General features: G+C 58.1%; 1 protein-coding gene across 3 annotated transcripts in view; it reads right to left on the bottom strand.

Annotated features, from left to right (window-relative positions):
* The window catches only part of TEDC1 (tubulin epsilon and delta complex 1), an 82,533-nt gene extending 68,170 nt beyond the window's left edge, over positions 1 to 14,363 (bottom strand). For all 3 annotated transcript variants that reach the window (XM_068164536.1, XM_068164537.1, XM_068164538.1), the window contains exons 1-3: positions 14,197 to 14,363; positions 13,078 to 13,156; positions 2,326 to 2,519 (exon numbers count right to left, since the gene is read on the bottom strand). In XM_068164536.1, coding sequence (XP_068020637.1) covers positions 2,326 to 2,519; positions 13,078 to 13,156; positions 14,197 to 14,316 — 393 coding nt within the window. In that variant the 5' untranslated portion in view covers positions 14,317 to 14,363. The remainder of the gene's footprint in view (positions 1 to 2,325; positions 2,520 to 13,077; positions 13,157 to 14,196) is intronic.
* Positions 14,364 to 15,478: the final 1,115 nt, after the last annotated feature.

Below are 15,478 nucleotides of genomic sequence, written 5' to 3'. Positions count from 1 at the left end.
GCCAATCTCAATCTCCCCATTTCTAGTTCTGCTCCATCCCCCCCAGTCCTATCCCTCCCTGACACCCTCACAAGTCCCTCCCCAGCTTTCTTGCAGCCCCCTGCAGATCCTGGAAGGCCACAATGAGGTCTCCTGGGAGCCTTCTCCTCTCCAGCCTGCACAACCCCAACTCCCTCAGTCTGTGCTCACAGCAGAGCAGCTCCAGCCCTCTGCTCCTCCTCCTGGCCCTGCTCTGGACACCTTCCAGCACCTCCAGAGCCTCCCTGGCACAGAGGCTCCAGCACTGGCCCCAGAGCTCCAGCTGTGGTCTCAGCAGAGTGGAGCAGAGGGGCAGAATCCCCTCCCTGGCCCTGCTGGCCACACTTCTCTTGCTGCAGCCCAGGCTCTGCTTGGCTCTCTGGGCTGCAGGTGCTCCCTGCTGGCTCCTGCTGAGCCTCTCCTCCCCCATGGACCTTTGCTCTCTAACATCTTCATTTCAGGAAAGGATTTCAAATTTCATTTATTTGTAATAAAGTTACCCTACAATTCCATGCAGAGGATTCTGCAAAGCTCTTCCTGTGCTGAGAGTCACAGTGCTGCTGAAGTCTCTTTCCGTTCTTTTCTGAGTCAGGTTTTTCTCCAGTGAAGCTTTTCTGTTCTTCTTTTACCTTCCCCACTGCTGACCTAAGCAGAAGAGCTACCCCTGCACAGGCTGCACTCTGGCTGCTCAGCAATGCCTCTGCAATCTGTCAGCCTTCCAGCACTTGAGCTCAAGTGTCACCAATGTCTGGAATGTAGCATTCCCAGAGTCAAGACTCCAGCAATGGCTCAAGCTGTACTTCAGCCCCCAAGGTATCAGGTATCAAGCTGACCACATCTCTTCCTTCCTGCCTCACTGAGATCTGTGGAATGCTGACTGAGGAACAGACTTTGCTACATGAAGGCATCCCACAAACCAAACAACAGCTGTCCAAGAATGATCTGGGATAACCACACTGAGCTGTCCAAGAATGGGATGGCATTCAACAAGTCCAAGTGCCAGGGGCTGCACTTTGGCCACAACAACCCCAGGCAGAGCTACAGGCTGGGGGCAGAGTGGCTGAGAGCAGCCAGGCAGAAAGGGACCTGGGGGTGCTGGGTGACAGCTGCCTGAACATGAGCCTGCAGTGTGCCCAGGGGGCCAAGAAGGCCAAGGGCATCCTGGCCTGCAGCAGGAGCAGTGTGCCCAGCAGGAGCAGGGAAATCCTTGTGCCCTGTGCTCAGCACTGCTGAGGCCACACCTTGAGTCCTGTGTCCAGCTCTGGGCTCCTCAGTTTAAGAAGGACATTGAGGGACTTGAAGGTGTCCAGAGAAGGGTAAGAAAGCTGGGGAGGGGTCTGGAGCACAGACCTGGGAGGAGAGGCTGAGGGAGCTGGGGTTGCTTAGCCTGCAGAAGAGGAGGCTCAGGGGAGACCTTCTTGCTCTCTCCAACTCCCTGCAGGGAGGCTGTAGCCAGGTGGGGGTTGGGCTCTTCTCCCAGGCAAGCAGCACCAGAACAAGAGGACACAGTCTCAAGCTGTGTCAGGGGAGGTTCAGGCTGGAGGTGAGGAGAAAGTTCTTCACAGAGAGAGTCATTGGCCCTGGGGATGTGCTGCCCAGGGAGGTGGTGGAGTCACAGTCTCACAGCATCACCAAGGTTGGAAGAGACCTCGAGGATCATCGAGTCCAACCTATCAACACAGACCTCATGCCTAGACCATGGCTCCAAGTGCCACGTCCAATCTCCTCTGGAACACCTCCAGGGATGGGGACTCCACCACCTCCCCGGGCAGCACATTCCAATGCCGAATGACTCGCTCGGTGAAGAACTTCCTCCTCACCTTGAGTCTAAACCTCCCCTGGCACAGCTTGAGACTGTGTCCTCTTGTTCTGGTGCTGGGTGCCTGGGAGAAGAGACCAACCCCTTCCCAGCTACAACCACCTTTCAGTCCCCATCCCTGGAGGTGTTCCAGAGGGGACTGGACGTGGCACTTGGTGCCATGGTCTAGGCATGAGGTCTGTGGTGCCAGCTTGGACTTGGTGATCCTCGAGGTCTCTTCCAACCTTAGTGATACTGTGATCAACTAACCCATGGCACCAAGCACCCCAGCAAGTCTCCTCCTGAACCCCTCCAGGGCTGGGGACTCCACCACCTCCCCGGGCAGCACATCCCAATGGCCAATCACTCTCTCTGGGCCCCTAAGCTGAGGGGCCCAGAACTGGACACGGGCCCCGGGCGGAGGGGGGACACACACGGGCCCTGGGCAGGGACACACACAGAGACACGGGCACACACACAGACAGACACACAGACAGAGGCACACTCACCGTGCAGACAGAGGCCTGGTCGCCAGGCTGCACTCTGTGCTGAGCCAGCAGCCGCTCCAGCAGGCCGAGGCCGAGCAGCCAGGAGAAGGCCAGCAGCAGCTCCCTGCCGGCTCCATGGCGGGGCAGCCTGTAGAGCCCCGGCCTGCCGTAGCCCTGGAACCACAGCGCCGCCTTCACACTGCTCACCTGCTCGGCTGCAAGGGAGCAGAGAGGGCAGTGAGACACTCAGGGCACACACCCATCCCCACAGCCAGCCAGGGAGGGACCCAGAGACCAGCCAGTCCACCCTGCCGCCCAGCACCATCTGATCAGCTCAACCCTGGCTCCAAGTGCCACAGCCAGGCCCCTCCTGAACCCCCCCAGGGACAGGGACTCCATCACCTCCCTGGGCAGCTCATCCCCAGGGTCAGATACTCTCTCTCTGGGAAGAACTTTCTCCTCACCTCCAGCCTGAACCTCCCCTGGCACAGCTTGAGACTGTGTCCTCTTGTTCTGCTGCTGGGTGCCTGGGGGAAGAGCCCAACCCCCACCTGGCTACAGCCTCCCTTCAGGGAGTTGCAGAGAGCAATGAGGTCTCCCCTGAGTTCCAGAAGATGCTGCTTGAAGATTATAAAGGCAGAAGAGGCAAAGAGCCCTCCCTGCTACAACAGGTCTCCAGCTCTCCTCTCCACTTTCTGATGAGCCACCAGGCATGCTGTGAATCAATAAACACCTGAGTCACTTCACTGCTGAAAGTGGAACATAGAGATGGAGGAGTTTCAGAGCCTGCTGCAGAGTCTCTGGGCACCAGAGAGCAGGCAGACAATGAAGCACACCAGGCCACATGGACAAGTTTACTCTCAGGAGTGCTGTGCTCCATAGCCCTTCACAGCAGCAAATGCTACCTGACAGCCACAAGACAGGCACTGCACAACTGAGAATGGCTCAGGAAACACAGGGAAAATGAGCTGGAAAGGTCCTGAGCAGCAAGGCTCAGCTCTGCCCCTCAGCCCTGCCCCTCAGCTCTGCCCCTCAGCCCCGGGCCAAGCCAAGGCTGTGAGTAAGAACACAAGCAGGGGGCCACGATGGCAAACAGCACACACCAGGGAAGGAGGAACAGGTGCTGCAGAAGGAAGTCCTGCTCCAAAAGCTGCTGGAGCTCTCCAGAGGCACTAAGAAGCAAATGATTAAGGAAGATTCAACCAGTGCAGGACCTTCAGACTTCCCAGTGGGCTGCAGCTAGCACAGACACCACACCACTGCAGTGGAGAGAGAGGGGAGGCTCTTGCATCAGCCACAAGTGCCTAGCAGACAAGAACCAGAGGGTGGCTTCACACCAGGGCTCGGTGCTATCCAAGTGACACACAGACACTGTGGCAGTGACAGGAAGGTTGGTGCTGAAGGGGTGTTACTCAGTAGTGAGGAACACAGGCAGATGATGGAGGACTGCAGAAGCCAATGGGCACCAGCTTTAATGTGAGAGAAAAGCCAAGCCCAACTCCACTGGCAGAGCAGAGCCTGGAGCTGCCCACTGGACTCAGGGACACAATGTCAGCTGTGACTTTCCAGGACAATGAGACACAGGCTTCTCTCATGTATCTGAAAGGAAACTCAACATGAGAAACCCAGCAAGGAAACTGAACAGAATACTGCAAACAACACAGAACCACAGAGCTGTCAGGGCTGGAAGGGACCTCAAGGCTCAGCCAGTTCCAACCCCCTGCCATGGCCAGGGACACCTCACACCACAGCAGGCTGCTCACAGCCACCTCCAGCCTGGCTGCAAACACCTCCAGGCAGGAGGCTTCCACCACCTCCAGGCAGGAGGCTTCCACCACCTCCCTGGGCAACCTGTGCCAGGCTCTCACCACCCTCAACATCATCTTGTTGTCTATATCCACTGTGACCCCATGGCTCAAAGCCAGGGTTAGTTTGTGTCTTCAGTTCCAAAAAGGCTACAGAAGACTTGGGAAAGAAAAACAACCAACCAAGAGAAGGCCAAGTAGAGAACAGCTTCCTTGCCAGAGCTGATGACACAGGCCAAGGAGATGAGTGAGAGTGGCTGTGACAGCAGCCTGGATGAGCACTGTGGGAAGGGTGTTTAGGGAATCACTTGTTTGCACAACATTCAGGACAAGAACTGTGAGCCACCACACAAAGTCAGCAAGCATGTGAGGCAAAGCAGGTGAGGGAGAAGCTGCTCACATGTACAGCAAGGCTCTGCAGCTCTGGCCATGGGACACTACAGACACAGACTGACACAGGCTCAAGGACCTGAGTTACCGACCAGGAAGCTTATGAAACAGGTTAGGGAAGTCTGGAGCCTGAAAGACTGCAAGCATCCTGCTGGACTTGCTCTGCCTTTGCCCTGAGCATCCCCCTTTGACCGCTGGGGGGCGCTAAGGAACCTGCAGTTTGACACAGCTTAGCCATTCTTCCATAGGATGGGAGAGAATAGACCAGGTTGGAAGAGACCTTCCAAGATCAAGTCCAACTATCACCCAGCACCACCTAATCATCTAACCCATGGCACCAAGCACCCCAGCAAGTCTCCTCCTGAACACCTCCAGGGGCAGGGACTCCACCACCTCCCTGGGCAGCACATCCCAATGGCCAATCACTCTGTGAAGAACTTTCTCCTCACCTCCAGCCTAAACCCCCCCTGGCACAGCTTGAGACTGTGTCCTCTTGTTCTGGGGCTGGGTGCCTGGCAGAAGAGACCAACCCCCACCTGGCTACAATCTCCCTGCAGGGAGTTGGAGAGAGCAAGAAGGTCTCCCCTGAGCCTCCTCTTCTGCAGGCTAAGCAACCCCAGCTCCCTCAGCCTCCCCTCCCAGGGCTGTGCCTGCTTCCAGAATGCTGCTCAGTGCCAGTCACAGCTCAAACTGTTGTGCACTTTGCTGCACACCTTCAGCAGAGGTGGGAACACAGGACTGGCCCTGGGAAAGCTGCAAATGAACTCCTGACAGAAGTACTAACCATGAGTGAAGAGCAACAGCAAGACCAGGAGCAGGATCAGGCAGGTGACATGCTGGCTGCAGCTACTGCAGGGCAAGGGTTTTGTGCAGGAGAGCTCCTGCAGACAGCTGGCAGCAGGGTTTAGCCCTAGCTTGCTTCTGCACTGCAGAGAGGGAAAGGAAACCCAAACACCTGCACCACTCCAGTGGGGTTTTGTGGCAGCTTCCCCTCACAAAGCAACAGTGGCACAGCTGCCTGTGGCTGGCTGAACACCTTGCTGTAGACAGGCACCCCAGTGGGCAGGGAGAGCACTCAGGTGTCAGAGATCTTCTTTTGCTTGCTCCTGAACACCCTCACACAAGCCAGGCTTCCTTCTTGTCCTCTCCTGTTCCCTGTGCACTTGCCAAGAAAGGCACTGCCACAGCAGCAGGGGCAGGAGGCCTCCCTCCAGCAGGCAGGGGCAGGAGGCCTCCCTCCAGCAGCAGGGGCAGGAGGCCTCCCTCCAGCAGGCAGGGGCAGGAGGCCTCTCTCCAGCAGCAGGGGCAGGAGGCCTCCCTCCAGCAGGCAGGGGCAGGAGGCCTCCCTCCAGGGGCAGGGGCAGGAGGCCTCTCTCCAGCAGGCAGGGGCAGGAGGCCTCCCTCCAGCAGCAGGGGCAGGAGGCCTCCCTCCAGCAGCAGGGGCAGGAGGCCTCCCTCCAGCAGGCAGGGGCAGGAGGCCTCCCTCCAGCAGCAGGGGCAGGAGGCCTCCCTCCAGCAGGCAGGGGCAGGAGGCCTCCCTCCAGGGGCAGGGGCAGGAGGCCTCCCTCCAGCAGGCAGAGGCAGGAGGCCTCCCTCCAGCAGGCAGGGGCAGGAGGCCTCTCTCCAGCAGGCAGAGGCAGGAGGCCTCCCTCCAGCAGGCAGGGGCAGGAGGCCTCCCTCCAGCAGGCAGGGGCAGGAGGCCTCCCTCCAGCAGGCAGGGGCAGGAGGCCTCCCTCCAGCAGCAGAGGCAGGAGGCCTCTCTCCAGCAGGCAGGGGCAGGAGGCCTCCCTCCAGCAGCAGGGGCAGGAGGCCTCCCTCCAGCAGGCAGGGGCAGGAGGCCTCCCTCCAGCAGCAGGGGCAGGAGGCCTCCCTCCAGCAGCAGAGGCCTGCATGCCCTCTCCTGCTTTGCTCCAAGCAAACAAGCATCACATGCTGCCACCTGCAGTTCAGGAAGCAGCCCAAGGAACCACAGAGCAGGTGCAGAGAAGCAGCCAGGTGGCTTTCCCCCCATCACCATTTCCCTGCCCTGGCAGACCCCTGGAGACCAGCTCCACAAAGGCAAACTGCAGCTGAAGCACTGTGCTGCTCTGGGCCTTCACCCACTGCTCTTTCACCTCTCCCTCTGCAGCATGCTACCCTCACAGGAGAGGCTGTGATGGGTGCACCAGGCACAGGTCACTGGTCACAGCATGGGTCTGGAACTGGGCCTCAGAGAGCCTCCCCAGGAGCTCAGGGAAGTCACTTGGGTTTGCTCAGCTCTGCCCTGCTCTGCCTAACAAGCAAAACGCTGCTCAGATGAATGGCAGAAGAGGCTGCATGGAAGCACCCGAGGCCAAGATGGACTCTTCCAGCCTGGGCAGGGGAGAGAGAGGAAAAACCATCACTCTAAGAGGCTGGCAGCAGTCACCCCAACACCTCCTCTGGCAACAGCTCCTTAGGAAGAGCTGATTTACAGACTCACTCTTTCCACCCCCCCTGCAAGCACATTCCTATGGCAGGCTGCTCAGCAAGCAGGAGCAGGCTGTGGGTGAAGCTCACAGCTCAGCTCTCTCAAAGCAGCAATACTCAGGCTGTGCTCCTCTGCTTTGTGAACCCTGCAGAGTACTGCCAGTGATTACAGCAAGGGTTCAAGCAAAGGCTATGCCTGGCAGGCTAAGATGGCAAGGAACTGTCTCAAGGACAGGAACAGACACTGACACATTACTTCATGCACCCAGGCAAGAAACCCCTGCACAGGTAGTGGTGTTATGGGAAACTACTGCTGCAGAACATTTCCTGCTCCATCTGTCAAACAAACAGAAACACACTGCAGCTCCAGAGCTGCCTGGCACACTACAGAGAATGAATGGTGGCTCCGGGGCAGACATTCCCTCCAGCTCTCTGAATGCACACAGCACTGCTGCCTGCTCTCAGCCTCTGAGAGGAAAGAGCAGCATGAAACCTCTCCTCATGACTTCAGCAGCAAGGCTGTGTCCAGAATACCATCACACAGCACACTGACTCCTGCCCCACTGCTATGTTTAGGGGCTGGAGCAGACTAATGTCTGAACAAAGCAGCTCCTCCAGAAGGAGAAGCCCAGGGAAGCCTTGGCAGGCACTGCTCAGTGCACTTCAGAGGGGCTTCCTTTAGCACACAACAGCTCCTGCATTTGCAAACATCAGACTGTGTGGGGTTTTTCCACATGGGGTTGCTCAGCTACTTCACTTTCTGCTGGGCAGGCAATAAAGCACACAGCAAGCACCTGAACACACACTGCAGCAGGCTCTTCTGAACAGGGCATCACAGCCAGCAGCAGAGCTGCTTCAGTCAAAGCAAACTCTCCATCTCCTCTAGAATGCACCTGTGTGACAAGACCAGATGCAAAAGTGATCAATGCAAACCACTAACCCAAAGGAGAAATGCCCACCAGGGTGCAGCTTCGAAAGTCACTTGACAGAACAGCAGCCAGGTCAAGGAAACACCTGGGAACCTATGCCCCCTTCCACAGGCAAAATCTGTCACTGCCAGGCACTGCTTTCCCCTGGCACCTCACTGCTGCAGAAGGCCCAACAGCTGGCCAAGCATTCCCCAAAAGCAGGTCCCACCCTGCAGAGGGGTGAGGAGAGCCACACTGACCCCAGTGCCACATGCAAACAACAGGCCAGAGCTCAGTGTGTCCCCTGGCAAAAGAAGAGGTACAAGGCCACTTCAGTGAGCTTTATCCTTCCTGGAGAGCTGCTCCTGCACACACAGTAACCCCTGTGCCAAAGGCTGCTCCTTACACACACAGTAACCCCTGTGCCAAAGGCTGCTCCTGCACACACAGTAACCCCTGTGCCAAAGGCTGCTCCTGCACACACAGTAACCCCTGTGCCAAAGGCTGCTCCTTACACACACAGTAACCCCTGTGCCAAAGGCTGCTCCTTACACACACAGTAACCCCTGTGCCAAAGGCTGCTCCTTACACACAGTAACCCCTGTGCCAAAGGCTGCTCCTGCACACACAGTAACCCCTGTGCCAAAGGCTGCTCCTGCACACACAGTAACCCCTGTGCCAAAGGCTGCTCCTTACACACACAGTAACCCCTGTGCCAAAGGCTGCTCCTGCACACACACAGTAACCCCTGTGCCAAAGGCTGCTCCTTACACACACAGTAACCCCTGTGCCAAAGGCTGCTCCTGCACACACAGTAACCCCTGTGCCAAAGGCTGCTCCTGCACACACAGTAACCCCTGTGCCAAGGGCTGCTCCTGCACACAGTAACCCCTGTGCCAAAGGCTGCTCCTGCACACACAGTAACCCCTGTGCCAAAGGCTGCTCCTTACACACACAGTAACCCCTGTGCCAAAGGCTGCTCCTGCACACAGTAACCCCTGTGCCAAAGGCTGCTCCTTACACACACAGTAACCCCTGTGCCAAAGGCTGCTCCTTACACACACAGTAACCCCTGTGCCAAAGGCTGCTCCTGCACACACAGTAACCCCTGTGCCAAAGGCTGCTCCTTACACACACAGTAACCCCTGTGCCAAAGGCTGCTCCTTACACACACAGTAACCCCTGTGCCAAAGGCTGCTCCTTACACACACAGTAACCCCTGTGCCAAAGGCTGCTCCTTACACACACAGTAACCCCTGTGCCAAAGGCTGCTCCTTACACACACAGTAACCCCTGTGCCAAAGGCTGCTCCTGCACACACAGTAACCCCTGTGCCAAAGGCTGCTCCTTACACACACAGTAACCCCTGTGCCAAAGGCTGCTCCTTACACACAGTAACCCCTGTGCCAAAGGCTGCTCCTGCACACACAGTAACCCCTGTGCCAAAGGCTGCTCCTGCACACACAGTAACCCCTGTGCCAAAGGCTGCTCCTGCACACACAGTAACCCCTGTGCCAAAGGCTGCTCCTTACACACACAGTAACCCCTGTGCCAAAGGCTGCTCCTGCACACACAGTAACCCCTGTGCCAAAGGCTGCTCCTGCACACACAGTAACCCCTGTGCCAAAGGCTGCTCTGCACACACACAGTAACCCCTGTGCCAAAGGCTGCTCCTTACACACACAGTAACCCCTGTGCCAAAGGCTGCTCCTTACACACACAGTAACCCCTGTGCCAAAGGCTGCTCCTTACACACACAGTAACCCCTGTGCCAAAGGCTGCTCCTTACACACACAGTAACCCCTGTGCCAAAGGCTGCTCCTTACACACACAGTAACCCCTGTGCCAAAGGCTGCTCCTTACACACACAGTAACCCCTGTGCCAAAGGCTGCTCCTTACACACACAGTAACCCCTGTGCCAAAGGCTGCTCCTTGCACACACAGTAACCCCTGTGCCAAAGGCTGCTCCTGCACACACAGTAACCCCTGTGCCAAAGGCTGCTCCTGCACACACAGTAACCCCTGTGCCAAAGGCTGCTCCTGCACACACAGTAACCCCTGTGCCAAAGGCTGCTCCTGCACACACAGTAACCCCTGTGCCAAAGGCTGCTCCTTACACACACAGTAACCCCTGTGCCAAAGGCTGCTCCTGCACACACAGTAACCCCTGTGCCAAAGGCTGCTCCTGCACACACAGTAACCCCTGTGCCAAAGGCTGCTCCTTACACACACAGTAACCCCTGTGCCAAAGGCTGCTCCTTACACACACAGTAACCCCTGTGCCAAAGGCTGCTCCTTACACACACAGTAACCCCTGTGCCAAAGGCTGCTCCTTACACACACAGTAACCCCTGTGCCAAAGGCTGCTCCTTACACACACAGTAACCCCTGTGCCAAAGGCTGCTCCTGCACACACAGTAACCCCTGTGCCAAAGGCTGCTCCTTACACACACAGTAACCCCTGTGCCAAAGGCTGCTCCTTACACACACAGTAACCCCTGTGCCAAAGGCTGCTCCTTACACACACAGTAACCCCTGTGCCAAAGGCTGCTCCTTACACACACAGTAACCCCTGTGCCAAAGGCTGCTCCTTACACACACAGTAACCCCTGTGCCAAAGGCTGCTCCTTACACACACAGTAACCCCTGTGCCAAAGGCTGCTCCTGCACACACAGTAACCCCTGTGCCAAAGGCTGCTCCTTACACACACAGTAACCCCTGTGCCAAAGGCTGCTCCTTACACACACAGTAACCCCTGTGCCAAAGGCTGCTCCTTACACACACAGTAACCCCTGTGCCAAAGGCTGCTCCTGCACACACAGTAACCCCTGTGCCAAAGGCTGCTCCTGCACACACAGTAACCCCTGTGCCAAAGGCTGCTCCTTACACACAGTAACCCCTGTGCCAAAGGCTGCTCCTTACACACACAGTAACCCCTGTGCCAAAGGCTGCTCCTGCACACACACAGTAACCCCTGTGCCAAAGGCTGCTCCTTACACACACAGTAACCCCTGTGCCAAAGGCTGCTCCTTACACACACAGTAACCCCTGTGCCAAAGGCTGCTCCTTACACACACAGTAACCCCTGTGCCAAAGGCTGCTCCTTACACACACAGTAACCCCTGTGCCAAAGGCTGCTCCTGCACACACAGTAACCCCTGTGCCAAAGGCTGCTCCTTACACACACAGTAACCCCTGTGCCAAAGGCTGCTCCTGCACACACAGTAACCCCTGTGCCAAAGGCTGCTCCTGCACACACAGTAACCCCTGTGCCATAGGCTGCTCCTTACACACACAGTAACCCCTGTGCCAAAGGCTGCTCCTTACACACACAGTAACCCCTGTGCCAAAGGCTGCTCCTGCACACACAGTAACCCCTGTGCCAAAGGCTGCTCCTTACACACACAGTAACCCCTGTGCCAAAGGCCTCTCCCCAGCCTGCCCCTGGGATCTGGGAACTGCTGCTCTCCTTGGTGTAGCTAAGGTAGTTAGGAGGCTGTCCAAAACCAGCAAAGGAAGGGAAGCTTGATCCATGGCCTAAGCACTGCACTTGGGTTAGAGGAATCCATTTCCACCTGCTGTTTGTGCAACAGGAGCCCACATTCACCTGGGAGCTCTTCAGCCCCTGTGCCCATGGCTGCCACATTAACACAGGAAAGACCACAAGAGCTCCACAGCAGGGACAGAGAAGACAGCAAAATCCTGACTGTGCTCACAGCAGACAGCTCACTCACTGGGCCAAGCAAAGGTAATCAGTGCAACCTGAGCTGCAGCAGGGCTTGCCAGCCTCAGCTGCAGCAGGCCTGGCCAGCCTCAGCTGCAGCAGGCCTGGCCAGCCTCAGCTGCAGCAGGCCTGGCCAGCCTCAGCTGCAGCAGGCCTGGCCAGCCTCAGCTGCAGCAGGCCTGGCCAGCCTCAGCTGCAGCAGGCCTGGCCAGCCTCAGCTGCAGCAGGCCTGGCCAGCCTCAGCTGCAGCAGGCCTGGCCAGCCTCAGCTGCAGCAGGCCTGGCCAGCCTCAGCTGCAGTTTCAATCACCAAGATGTGACCAAGCAGGCTCCCTAAATCTCAGCTCAGCAGCTCTGAGCTGAACCACACAGCCCTACCCCACAACCTAACAGCCGAGGCTGGGTTTGCTCTCCCTGGAGCCAGCAGCCTGCCACATGCACATGGAAATCCCATCTCCAAGTGCTCAGGACGGGGGCAGCCAGGACTCAGTGAGGTTGCACTGCTGCAGGACCACCTCCACCAAGCTGGAAGAGACAGCTGAGAAGCTGAGGTACCCTTCAGAGCAGATTGTGGGTGAGGAGAAAGGCAACAACAATGAAAACAGCAGTGCTGTGAGTGAGACCCATGCTGACTGCCTGCTGAGCCACCAGCAAAACTATGCTGGCTCTGCTCCACCAGCCTCAGCCTTTTTAACTCCAGTTCCAGGCACCAGATTCCCAGCTCCAGGGGACTAAAAGAGTGGTGGTTGGGGTTGGGTTCTCTGGCTTTCAGAGGCAAGTGGTTTGGGCTGAAGACACTTTTGTTCATCACAGACAATCCCGTTTTCAAAGCCTCCTCTGACAGTGAAAGAGCTTCACAGGGGCAGCTTTCAGGGCAGCTGTCTGGGGAGTAGTGAGGTGCATGGAACACCACACACCACACATTTAAGTAGCAAACAGTGCCCTGCCACTGTGAAAAGACAACCCACAGCCAGCTTCTCTCTGTGCTAGAGGCCCTGCCACAGAGATGCTCATGGTGCCCCTAAAGTAGTCACAGTCTGCCTTTGTTGTGTGTGTCCAGAACTTCAACCCAAGGCATTGCCTTCATGGTGCACATGCCAGAGTTCACAGCCCTGGCACAGGGCTCGATAGAGGATGACCCACAGAGCCATGTGCCATATGGGAAAGAGGGCAGGAAAGAATCAAGGACAAGCCAAACCTCTTCTGTCAGTACCCTAGCAGATGGTGAGAGTTTGTCAAGCTTGTGGCAGAGATTCACCAGCAGAAACATGTCACAGGGGAGCCAGAGCCCCCAGCAGCTGCAGGAACATCTCAGTTTCCTAGACCAAGCAAACCAAAGAGGAGCAAACCTTCCTGCACAGCTCTGATGCAACAGTAAGCTGGCAGCACAGGGATTCAAACTGGAGCATTTCTGACAGTCAGCAAGGAAAGATGCTACAGAGCCAGGCCCAGGACTGCCCTGGGCCAGAAGGCTATCACACAGACTGACTAGGTTACCTATGGCATCAGACTCTGTCCCTTTGCCTCCATGAATGTCTCTCAGAAGAGTGTAGAGCAGCCTCCAGAAATCCAGGCTCTGCAAAAAACCAGAGAGGTGGGGAGAGATCAGCAGGCAAAACACTCTCTGTATGTTCATTAATCATCAATTCAAGCCATAGCTGAGCACCAGCTGTTACATGGAGAGCACAGATGCATCCTGCCCCTGTCAAACCAGGCAGGTTCATGAATCTGCTTCCTTATGAAGAGGACACACAGTGAGGTGAACTCAGGCTACTGATGCTGGCTGCACAGCAAGAGCCAGCATGTCTGCTGAGGCACCCCAGCAGGGGCAGCAACAGCTCAGCTTCCTAGGCAAAGCAAGTCAGAGGAGTAAACCTTCCTGCAGCTCTGATGCAGAAGTTGATGGCACAGGGATTCAAAATGGAGCACCTCTGACAGTGAGCAAGAGAAGGGCTCCAAGCCCAGGCCCGGTGCCTGCTCTGATGCAGCCACACCTGGCACAACTCACCCACAGCCGGCCAAGCACTTGAAGGTACAAAGGATGTGACCACGCTAGGAGCAAAGGCTCACAAGCAAAAGGCAGCAGCACACAAGGAGCTGCAACGAGAAACCACTTCGTGGCCAGGGGAGCACCGCGAGCAGCCAGACTCAGGGACTCCCAGGGTTAGAGCTGCACTCCGCACTGGGAGCCTGCTTGGACAGCGAGCGGAGCGGAGCGGAGCGCCCCGGGAGCCGCCCGGCGCTGCCTGCCAGCCCGAGGCAAAGACCCGGGCAGGGAGCAGGGAGGCCAGCCCCGGGGAGGCGCTGCAGAGACGGCAAAGGCGGCTGAAACGCCATTCACACCGAAACCAGAGCAGCAGGAGTGCCTTCCGACAGCAGGGAGTCGGCAGTCCCGTAGCGAGTGCCCTGGGGCCCCCACAAAATCCTGCCCTGGGGCACCGGCCGCACGCAGCTCCCCGCTCCCCAGGCCCGCCCGCCCGCACCCGGCCCAGCCCGCAGCTCCCAGCCCGCAGCTCCCAGCCCCGGCCCCTGCACGTCGCCCCCCGACGGGGGGTGGTTGGCCGGGCAACAGCGAGGGCCGCCGGCCAGGAGCACCCCGGGGCGGCCCCCGCTCACCGCCTGCGGCCCGTCGAACTTGGCGCGGCGGAGGGTGTCGGGGGCAGGCCGGGCGCGGGGCGGCAGGGCCCGGCAGAGCGCACCGACGGCGGCCGGCAGCGGCGCCCCCCGCCGCCGCATCTCCCGCCCCGGGCACTGCCCGCCCTGGCCACTTCCCGCCGCGGCCACTTCCCGCCCTCGCCCGGCGCATGCCTACTGCGACGCCGCCCTGCCTCTGAGCCCGCCCGCCGCGGCGGCGCCGCCTAGCGGCCGGGAGGAAGCAGCGCACCGCCGGGCATGGGCGGCGGCCCGCGGGCTGCGCCGCACCCGGCAGGGTTTGGAGCGGCTGCTTCCAGCCCCGAGCTGCGTCCCCAGCAGCGCGCCCGAGGGAGGCGATGCTGCCCTTCTGCTCCGCTCTGGTGAGGAGGCCGCCTGCTGTGCTGATGCAGCTCTGGAGGCCTCAGCACAGCAAAGATCGGGACCTGTTGGGTGGGTTCAGAGGAGCCACGAAAACGTTGCAAGGGCTGGAACCCTTCCGCTGTGCAGCAGGGCTGAGGGAGTTGGGGTGGTTCCGCTCGGAGAATAAAAGGCTCGGGGGAGAGCTTATTGCAGCCTTCCAGAGCTTCAAGAAAGACGAGGACAGATTTGTTTCTAGCAGGACCTGTTGTGACAGGGCAGGGGTGGTGGGTTTAAACTAAAATTACAGCAGGGAGATTCAGACTGGATAGGAGGAGGAAATTTTCTGTGGTGAGAGTGGTGGAAGGCTGGCAGAAGTTGCCCCTAGAGGTGGTAGGCACTCCATCCCTGGAGACGTCCCAAGGCAGGCTGGACAAGCCTCTGAGCATGCCGATCCAGTTGCAGATGTCCCTGCTCACTGCAGGGGTTGGACTTCAAAGGTCCCTTCCAACCCAAACCATTTTGTGACTCGACAATTATTTCTTCTCCATGTGCTCATGCCTTAGGGCAGAGAGCTCACCTCTTGCCTCCCCTGGGAGTGCAGTGGGAAGTGCCCAGGGAACATGTGCCAAGGCAAGGCAGGCTCACTCTGAGCCACAGCCACATCTCCTGCCCAGCCAAAAGCCCCAAGCAAGCCCTGCAAGGTTCCCCTGCTTTCCCTGGCTGAAAGAGTCACCACAAAACCCTGGCTTTGGCTTTTCTAAAAGCAGCTCTGCTGCTGGCACACCAAGAAACAGTTTCTCAGCTGATGGGAGAGTGTTGGCATGGCGCTGGCAGCAGGGGATCAGTTCCAGTCGCCAGCTTCCCTCCTTGCCCTGTTCTGTGAGGGGTGATGCAGGCAGCCCAA

The sequence above is a fragment of the Melanerpes formicivorus genome, unplaced genomic scaffold, assembly GCF_026170545.1.
Source record: "Melanerpes formicivorus ecotype bairdi unplaced genomic scaffold, bMelFor1.0.p_v2 SCAF_81, whole genome shotgun sequence".
NCBI classification, from domain to species: Eukaryota; Metazoa; Chordata; class Aves; order Piciformes; family Picidae; genus Melanerpes; species Melanerpes formicivorus.
This window is presented reverse-complemented; position numbering and strand designations above follow the sequence as displayed.